We start from the raw sequence: 10,429 nt of genomic DNA, 5'->3' as shown, positions 1-10,429 counted from the left end.
CCCAGTTAAAAACACGAGGCCTGTAAAGTTCATCAGGGCTAAACCTGTGAGACAGAATCCAGGAAATCCCTTTGGAGGATTTTTAAAGAATTTATTGGCCGTTGCCTAGGCAACAGCCTCTTTCCCTGAGCTGCAGATTGGACACATAAATATATTTCTGTGTGTGACATAAGCTCCTCCCACTCTTTGCCTTCATGTTTAACTCTAAAATCCTTCTGAGCAGAAACTGAGAGCCGACCAACAGTAAACAGCTGATTTATTCGGACAACTTGTAGAATAATGATGCAGAACGGTGAAATACAAACTCGTGCAAAGCTTCACTGCAACGGCCGAAGAACCGAAGAGCGGCGTCAAACGGCCGCTTACAAAGGAAAGCTGGAGCCAATGTGGGGCGGAGCCAGAGGCCCCGGAGCCGCTGTGTGTGTGGGGGGGGGGGGGTTAAGACTCGACTTCACAGTCTGCAGATCACACACAGTCCAATAACAGTTCATGCTGTAATAAATAAAAACATCTCTAAACTTTAGAATATATATCTGATGCTGTGTTTAAATATATTTAGAAGTAGCTTTGTTAGAGTTATGTTCACGTGGACGAACACGGAGCTCCGTTCAAAAGTGACGACACGTTCAAGTGGGCCGGCGCCGCCCTGAGCCGCGTCTCCCAGGAAACCGTCCTGCTGTTTGGGTCGGAGGAGGCACCAGACACCGAACTGGGTAAAGGTTGATTCAACAAACAGCTTTCACACGCGAGCTGAGGAGAGTCCGAGGCCCTTCCAGACTCTGCTCAGGGAACGAGGCGCCCCGTCCCTGTGAGGCTGAGCTGAGGGAGGCGAGCAGCTTTTGAACGGAGCTCCTGGAGCTGCAGACGGAGACGGACGGACGGATGGATGATGCATCAGCAGACAGAAGCAGGAGGCGGGGCCGGCGTGGGCCGAGGGGCCCTCCGGCGCAGACGCGCTCCTCGGTTCAGCTTCCTCTCTGCGTTCCTACGCTCGGCCTCCGGGTGACAGAAGGGATGGAGAGTTTAGGTGGTCAGTCCTCTCCTCTCCAGCTCCCTGCTCTGCTTCAGCTCCTTGATCCTGCAGCGGGAAACAAACAGGAACCTCATGATGCTAACGTTACCTGTGTCTGCAGCGCCGCAGGAACCTCATGATGCTAACGTTACCCGTGTCTGCAGCGCCGCAGGAACCTCATGATGCTAACGTTACCTGTGTCTGCAGCGCCGCAGGAACCTCATGATGCTAACGTTACCTGTGTCTGCAGCCTCATGATGCTAACGTTACCCGTGTCTGCAGCCTCATGATGCTAACGTTACCTCATGATGCTAACGTTACCTGTGTCTGCAGCGCCGCAGGAACCTCATGATGCTAACGTTACCCGTGTCTGCAGCCTCATGATGCTAACGTTACCTCATGATGCTAACGTTACCTGTGTCTGCAGCGCCGCAGGAACCTCATGATGCTAACGTTACCTCATGATGCTAACGTTACCCGTGTCTGCAGCACCGCAGGAACCTCATGATGCTAACGTTACCTCATGATGCTAACGTTACCTCATGATGCTAACGTTACCCGTGTCTGCAGCGCCGCAGGAACCTCATGATGCTAACGTTACCTCATGATGCTAACGTTACCCGTGTCTGCAGCGCCGCAGGAACCTCATGATGCTAATGTTACCTCATGATGCTAACGTTACCCGTGTCTGCAGCACCGCAGGAACCTCATGATGCTAACGTTACCCGTGTCTGCAGCACCGCAGGAACCTCATGATGCTAACGTTACCTCATGATGCTAACGTTACCCGTGTCTGCAGCACCGCAGGAACCTCATGATGCTAACGTTACCTCATGATGCTAACGTTACCTCATGATGCTAACGTTACCCGTGTCTGCAGCACCGCAGGAACCTCATGATGCTAACGTTACCTATGTCTGCAGCACCGCAGGAACCTCATGATGCTAACGTTACCTCATGATGCTAACGTTACCCGTGTCTGCAGCACCGCAGGAACCTCATGATGCTAACGTTACCTCATGATGCTAACGTTACCCGTGTCTGCAGCACCGCAGGAACCTCATGATGCTAACGTTACCTCATGATGCTAACGTTACCTCATGATGCTAACGTTACCCGTGTCTGCAGCACCGCAGGAACCTCATGATGCTAACGTTACCTATGTCTGCAGCACCGCAGGAACCTCATGATGCTAACGTTACCTCATGATGCTAACGTTACCCGTGTCTGCAGCACCGCAGGAACCTCATGATGCTAACGTTACCTCATGATGCTAACGTTACCTCATGATGCTAACGTTACCCGTGTCTGCAGCACCGCAGGAACCTCATGATGCTAACGTTACCTCATGATGCTAACGTTACCTCATGATGCTAACGTTACCTCATGATGCTAACGTTACCTGTGTCTGCAGCGCCGCAGGAACCTCATGATGCTAACGTTACCTCATGATGCTAACGTTACCCGTGTCTGCAGCGCCGCAGGATATGATGCTAACGTTACCTCATGATGCTAACGTTACCTGTGTCTGCAGCGCCGCAGGAACCTCATGATGCTAACGTTACCTCATGATGCTAACGTTACCTCATGATGCTAACGTTACCTGTGTCTGCAGCACCGCAGGAACCTCATGATGCTAACGTTACCTCATGATGCTAACGTTACCTGTGTCTGCAGCACCGCAGGAACCTCATGATGCTAACGTTACCTCATGATGCTAACGTTACCTCATGATGCTAACGTTACCTCATGATGCTAACGTTACCTCATGATGCTAACGTTACCTGTGTCTGCAGCACCGCAGGAACCTCATGATGCTAACGTTACCTCATGATGCTAACGTTACCTGTGTCTGCAGCACCGCAGGAACCTCATGATGCTAACGTTACCTGTGTCTGCAGCACCGCAGGAACCTCATGATGCTAACGTTACCTGTGTCTGCAGCACCGCAGGAACCTCATGATGCTAACGTTACCTGTGTCTGCAGCGCCGCAGGAACCTCATGATGCTAACGTTACCTGTGTCTGCAGCGCCGCAGGATATGATGCTAATGTTACCTTGCTAACGTTACCTGTGTCTGCAGCGCCACAGGATATGATGCTAACGTTACCCGTGTCTGCAGCGCCGCAGGAACCTCATGATGCTAACGTTACCTCATGATGCTAACGTTACCTGTGTCTGCAGCGCCGCAGGATATGATGCGTCACAGGGCTCTGAACTTTGTGTTAGTGCAGTTTGGCAGGAGCAGGTCCCAGGCTAGCTTTAATTATATTGCACCAGAATGAGGTGAGTAACTTCTAGTCTATCCTCAATCTTGTGCTGGAGAAAGGAAAGCTGCTGCTCTACCATCAACAAGTTCTTTCTCTCAGCTTCGTTGTTCATGAAAAATGGGTCCGAAAAAATCTGGGAAAGAGTCTGCTCCTGAGGAGGAATTCGTTACCGTTAATGTCCTCACAGAAATGCTTGAACAGCAGAAATCATTCTTTAAAGAAATGATGGATCTTCAGGAAAAGAACTTCAAAACTTTCTTGCAACTGATCATGGAAACGACAAACAAGCGTGTCGATGACCTCGTGAGAGAGTTCACGGAGTACAAACAGAGCCTGGACTACACCCAAAAAAAGATCAACAACGAGATCAATGCAATGTGCAAGGACGCACGCAAAGACATTAACACTGTTTGAGAATCTGCGCTGTCACTTGATGGCAAGGTGGACTATCTCGAGGCCCAGTCAAAAAGGAACAACATTATTATTGATGGCATTCCGGAGTCCAAACGTGAGAGCTGGCAGGACACGGAGAATAAGGTCCGCCAGATTTTATCTGAAAAGTTGGGAATAAACATGGAAGAGATGGAGGTGGAACGAGCCCATCGAATGGGCGAAACGACAACAGAATTAGGCCGACAGACCGATCAGTTAAATTCTTCAGGTGGAAGGACAAAAGGAGGCTGTGATGGCGAGAGCCAACAAGTTAAGGGGAACGAACATCTATCTTAACGAGGCCTACGCCGAGGCTGTGAGGCGGAGACGAAAGGAACTCATCCCAATCATGAAGGCGGAAATAGCAAAGGGCAATGTTGCTTACATTCGCCACGACAAACTTATTGTCCACTCTCCCTCCCAAAAGCCTGTCGGAGTTGCAAATGTAGCACAGCTCCACACCGAAGGAGTCGTAGGGGAGACACCAGCTGAGAACAACAGTCCGTAAGTCGCTTGCATGCACGCACACAAACTGTGGAGTACGATATTTCTTTCGCTTTTCTTTTCAACACTTCCCAAGAAAGGGCTAAAAATAGCTCATCTGAATACATGCAGCTTGAGAAATAAGGTGAAAGAAATTGAGAACCTGTTAACAGCTGACAATTTTCATATCCTTGCCATCTCGGAAACTCACCTTGATAAAACATTCAATAATGCCACAGTGGACATACAAGGATACAGGATTCATAGAAAGGACAGGGATATGCATGGGGGTGGTGTGGCAATATACATCCAAAGCCACATTCCTGTTCAACTCAGACGGGATCTCATGTCATGTGATGTAGAAATGCTATGGTTACAGGTTCATTTACCTCACCTAAAACCTATACTGGTGGGATGCTGCTGCAGACCACCAAGCTCTAGCAGTCAGTCTCTACACAGTCTGTGTGATATGTTTGAAAGGGCATGTGATGAAAATCGAGAAATCTTCATACTGGGAGACTTGAATATTAATTTTATGATGTCAAATTGTCCTCTGAAAAAGAAAATTGTTAATACCATCAGTGTCTGCAATCTTGTTCAGGTTAATAATCAACCAACCAGAGTGTTCATTAATAAGACTGGTTGTATATCATCCGCATGCATTGATCACATTTACGTAAATTCTATTGAATTATGTTCTAAAGCTATATCAGTGGCTGTTGGTTTTAGCGACCATAACCTAGTGGCCATTTCCAGAAAGGCAAAAGTTTCTGTTGTGACTCGTATGTTAATGATGTCTATAACATCGGCTGGACTAATGTCAGTAAGCATAGTGACCCAGATCCTGCACTGAATGCTTTCACAGAACTGCTGCTTCCAGGTATGAATAAACATGCACCGGTCAGGAAGCTGACGGTCAGAGCCACTAGATGTTAAAACAATGCATGTCAGAGAGAAAGGAGGCAAAAGAAACAGCAAATAGGTCAGGCTGCATGTCTGACTGGCAAGTGTACTGTAAACTAAGAAACTACACCTCTAAGCTGAACAGAAAGAAGAAGAAACTGTGTTATGAATCAAGAATAAATGATGTAAAACATGACGGGAAGAAACTATGGAGTACCCTAAATGACATCATGGGAAGGAATAGTAGCCCGACTCCATCCTTCATTGAAGTGGAAGGCTCCTTTATAACTAAGCCGGTTGAGATCGCAAACTATTTTAATGATTACTTTATCAATAAGGTATGTAAACTCAGGCAGGAAATGTCATCACCAAATGATGAGTCATTGTATTCACACATACAAAACAAAATAATGTTGGACAAGAACTGTAACTTTGAACTCTGAAGTAACGGTGGAAGAAGTGAAAAAACTGTTATTGTCTATCCATAATGAGAACCCACCAGGCAGTGATAGCCTGGATGGAAAGTTATTGAAGATTGTTGCAGATCACATTGCCTTTCCTGTATGCCACATTTTTAATCTAAGCCTCAACAGCAACAGGTTCCCTCAAATCTGAAAGAGGCTAAGGTAATCCCTCTACCTAAAAATCCTCGTGCTGCCTTTGCTGGCTCAAACAGCCGTCCCATCAGCCTGTTACCAGTTCTAAGCAAACTGTTGGAGAAAGTTGTATTTAATCCTATTTTGCATTGAACAATTGAACTAGCAATTACCAGCACGCTTACAGAGAAGGACTCTCGACTTCTACAGCTCTCACACAAATGACAGATGACTGGCCAACAAAACATGATAGGAGCAGTACTATTAGATTTTAGTGCTGCCTTCGATGTCATCGACCACAGCATATTATTGAATAAACTTAGGTGTTATGGCTTTGCTACACCTGCTATAGCTTGGATTGAAAGTTATCTAACCAATAGAACCCAGAAAGTTTTTTTTTAATGGATGTCTTTCAAATGTACAGCAAATGCAATGTGGAATTCCGCAAGGTTCTTCATTAGGGCCATTACTCTTCTCTATTTTTACAAATGACCTCCCACTTGTTTGTAAGAGTGCATGTGTGTGTGTGTATGCTGACGATTCAACTCTACAAATCTGCACAAACAATGGAGGAAATCACCTCAGTCCTCAACAAAGACCTGCAGTTGGTGTTCAAATGGATATCTGACAACAAAATGGTTCTTAACATATCAAAAACTAAAAGTATTGTTTTTGGAACTAAACATTCATTAAGGTCCAAACCTCGGCTGAACCTTGTACTGAACGATGTGGCTGTAGAGCAGGTACCAGAAACCAAGCTTCTAGGGGTAACCTTAGATTGTAATTTATCATGGTCAGTGCACATCGATCTCCTGGTACAAAAGATGGGAAATAAGAATACATCAGTAGTCAAAAGATGTTCTCCTTTTTTACCACCTCAGCTGACTAAGCGGGTCTTGCAGACTCTTGTGCTGTCACACCTCGACTACTGCTCAGTGGTCTGGTCAGGCACAACAAAAACAAATCTACAGAAGCTTCAACGGGTGCGAAATAGAGCAGCCAGGCTTGCCCTTAAATGCACCCGGAGAGCCAACACAGATGACCTACATGATCAACTCTCCTGGCTGAAAGTTGACAAAAGGTTGAGAGCGTCCCTTCTTTCTTTTATTAAAAGCATTGAGCAAACCTGACAGTTTGTTTAAGCAGCTCACTCTTAGCTCCACTCTGCACACATGTCCCACCAGACATGCTACCAGTGGTAACTACACAATACCAACTATCAAAACAAACTCAAAACAGCGCACAGTGTTAGCAGAGCCATGGCGGAGTGGAATTCCCTTCCAGACCATATTTTAAAAACCCAAAGTAAAGGTAGTTTTAAAAAACAAATAAAGCAGTTTTTTATGGTCAACTGTACTTGAGATTTGATGTAAATTAAAATGGAATACAGTGGAAAAGTAAAGTTTGGTTTAAAGATATAAATACATTTGATGATGCAATTTTAGTCAGATTTCAACTTTTGGTGTAGTATGTTTTCTGTTGTGGTAGAGTTTTGTCATTCACCTATGTACTGTCATTTTTTTGTTTTGTTCAGTTAGTTACTTATTGTTGGTGTTTTGTTGTTTGTTTTTGTCTGTTTCAGTGTATAATCCCCCAAGAAGACAATTCATTATTTTCTTCCTCATACTAACGTTACCTCATGATGCTAACGTTACCCGTGTCTGCAGCGCCGCAGGAACCTCATGATGCTAACGTTACCTCATGATGCTAACGTTTCCTCATCATGCTAACGTTACCTCATCATGCTAACGTTACCTCATCATGCTAACGTTACCTCATGATGCTAACGTTACCTGTGTCTGCAGCGCCGCAGGAACCTCATGATGCTAACGTTACCTCATGATGCTAACGTTTCCTCATCATGCTAACGTTACCTCATCATGCTAACGTTACCTCATCATGCTAACGTTACCTCATGATGCTAACGTTACCTCATGATGCTAACGTTACCTGTGTCTGCAGCGCCGCAGGAACCTCATCATGCTAACGTTACCTCATGATGCTAACGTTACCTGTGTCTGCAGCGCCGCAGGATATGATGCTAATGTTACCTTGATAACGTTACCTGTGTCTGCAGCGCCGGAGGAACCTCATGATGCTAACGTTACCTGTGTCTGCAGCGCCGCAGGATATGATGCTAACGTTACCTCATGATGCTAACGTTACCTGTGTCTGCAGCGCCGCAGGATATGATGCTAATGTTACCTTGCTAACATTACCTGTGTCTGCAGCGCCTGAGGAACCTCATGATGCTAACGTTACCTGTGTCTGCAGCGCCGCAGGAACCTCATCATGCTAACGTTACCTCATCATGCTAACGTTACCTCATGATGCTAACGTTACCTGTGTCTGCAGCGCCGCAGGATATGATGCTAATGTTACCTTGCTAACGTTACCTGTGTCTGCAGCGCCGCAGGATATGATGCTAATGTTACCTTGCTAACGTTACCTGTGTCTGCAGCGCCGCAGGATATGATGCTAATGTTACCTTGCTAACGTTACCTGTGTCTGCAGCGCCGCAGGATATGATGCTAATGTTACCTTGCTAACGTTACCTGTGTCTGCAGCGCCGCAGGATATGATGCTAATGTTACCTTGCTAACGTTACCTGTGTCTGCAGCGCCGCAAGATATGATGCTAATGTTACCTTGCTAACGTTACCTGTGTCTGCAGCGCCGCAGGATATGATGCTAATGTTACCTTGCTAACGTTACCTGTGTCTGCAGCGCCGCAGGATATGATGCTAATGTTACCTTACTAACGTTACCTGTGTCTGCAGCGCCGCAGGAACCTCATGATCTTCCTGGCCGCCTGGTCCTGCTTCTTGGTCAGGAACGCCCCCCTGATGGACACACAGTCAGCAGCTTTATCTGGGCCCGGTGCATTGTGGGAGCTGAAGTTTCAGAGCTCTTACTTGATCTTGGGGTTGTGGCCGGCGGCGCCCCGCGGCGCCTGCTTCAGCCTCTCGTACTCCTTGTAGCTGCGGTAGTACTGCTGGATGAGCACGGCCGCCCGCCGGCTCTGCTGGAAACGCTTCTGCTCGTAGTACGAGCGGAACTTGGACTGGATCAAGATGGCCGCCTGGGTCATCTTCTTATAGAGCGCGTACTGAAGGGGGAGGAGTCACAGCGTTAACAGGATTTACTCTGTCTTAGTCCATCGACGCTCCGCTCTGCTTCTGTCAGATTCAGACAGCTGTGATGTCACACACACATCCACCAATCAGTGATGAGAACACACACACAGAGGAGGAGGGGGGGAGGGGGGGGGGGAGCACTACATCTAGTGTCAGCTGCTTTACCTTCAGAGCTATCCATGTTAGCTAACCAGAGAGAGAAAACACAGCAGGTTAGTTCAGTTACACGAGCTGACACACACACACACCTGCAGACACACCTGTACAAACACACACACCTGTGTACACACACACACACACACACACACACCTGGACACACACACAGCTATACACAAACACACACCTGCAGACACACCTGTACACACACACACACCTGTACACACACACACACCTGTACACACACAAACACCTGTACAAACACACACACACACACACACACCTGCACACACACCTGTACACACACACACACACACACACACACACACACACCTGCACACACACCTGTACACACACACACACACACACCTGCAGACACACACCTGCAGACAGACCTGTACAAACACAAACACCTGTACACACACACACACCTGCAGACACACCTGTGTACACACACACACACACCTGTACACACACACACCTGTGTAAAAACACACACACCTGTACACACACACACAAACACCCGCACACCTGTACACACACACCTGCAGACACACCTGTACATACAAACACACACCTGCAGACACACCTGTACATACACACACCTGTACACACAAACACACACCTGCAGACACACCTGTACAAACACACACACACACACACACACACCTGTACACAGACACACACCTGCAGACACACCTGTACATACACACACCTGTACATACAAACACACACCTGCAGACACACCTGTACATACACACACCTGTACACACAAACACACACCTGCAGACACACCTGTACACACACACACACAAACACCTGTACATACACACACCTGTATACACACACACACACACACACACCTGTACACACACACACACCTGCAGACACACCTGTACAAACACAAACACCTGTACACACACACACACACACACACACACACACCTGCAGACACACCTGTACACACACCTGTACACACACACACCTGTACACACCTGTTTGTACTTCCTGTAGCACCTCTGGATGACGGCTGCTGCCACGTCCTGCTGCTCCTTCAGCCGCCGACCCTGCGCACACACACACTGTGAGCTGCTCTGATTGGCCAGCACACACACACACTGACTGTGAGCTGCTCTGATTGGCCAGCAGGCGGCGGCGGGAGTGACATGGTCACCTTGTATCTCCTGAAGGCGTTCTGGATGATCCTGGCGGCCTCGTACAGCTCCCTCTGCTCGCCGTCTGTCAGCGTCAGCAGGGCGAAGTCTCTCTCCATCTTCCCATTGGCCGAGGCGTTCAGGAACTCCGCCCACGCCGCGGACGACGGGGGGCGGAGCCTCTGGAGGGCCAGAGCGCTGAGAGGTGAGGGGGGGCACATCCTCCTGCAAGAGCGCACACAGACATCAGCACGCCTGTGGTTTCACGCTGGTTTCCATGGAAACG

At 47.7% G+C, this 10,429-nt stretch overlaps 1 protein-coding gene across 4 annotated transcripts in view; it reads right to left on the bottom strand.

The window, feature by feature from the left end:
- Positions 1-239: 239 nt before the first annotated feature.
- Positions 240-10,429, bottom strand: part of camta2 (calmodulin binding transcription activator 2) — a 58,800-nt gene continuing 48,610 nt past the window's right edge. For 3 of the 4 annotated variants that reach the window (XM_075450593.1, XM_075450595.1, XM_075450594.1), the window contains exons 21-26: positions 10,164-10,368; positions 9,985-10,056; positions 8,998-9,018; positions 8,611-8,804; positions 8,464-8,538; positions 240-1,078 (exon numbers count right to left, since the gene is read on the bottom strand). In XM_075450593.1, coding sequence (XP_075306708.1) covers positions 1,024-1,078; positions 8,464-8,538; positions 8,611-8,804; positions 8,998-9,018; positions 9,985-10,056; positions 10,164-10,368 — 622 coding nt within the window. In that variant the 3' untranslated portion in view covers positions 240-1,023. The remainder of the gene's footprint in view (positions 1,079-8,463; positions 8,539-8,610; positions 8,805-8,997; positions 9,019-9,984; positions 10,057-10,163; positions 10,369-10,429) is intronic. The other variant, XM_075450596.1, reaches the window with a different exon arrangement.

The sequence above is a fragment of the Odontesthes bonariensis genome, chromosome 19 (assembly GCF_027942865.1).
Source record: "Odontesthes bonariensis isolate fOdoBon6 chromosome 19, fOdoBon6.hap1, whole genome shotgun sequence".
NCBI classification, from domain to species: Eukaryota; Metazoa; Chordata; class Actinopteri; order Atheriniformes; family Atherinopsidae; genus Odontesthes; species Odontesthes bonariensis.
Note: the sequence above shows the minus strand (reverse complement) of the source record. Positions and strands in the feature narration are given on the sequence as shown.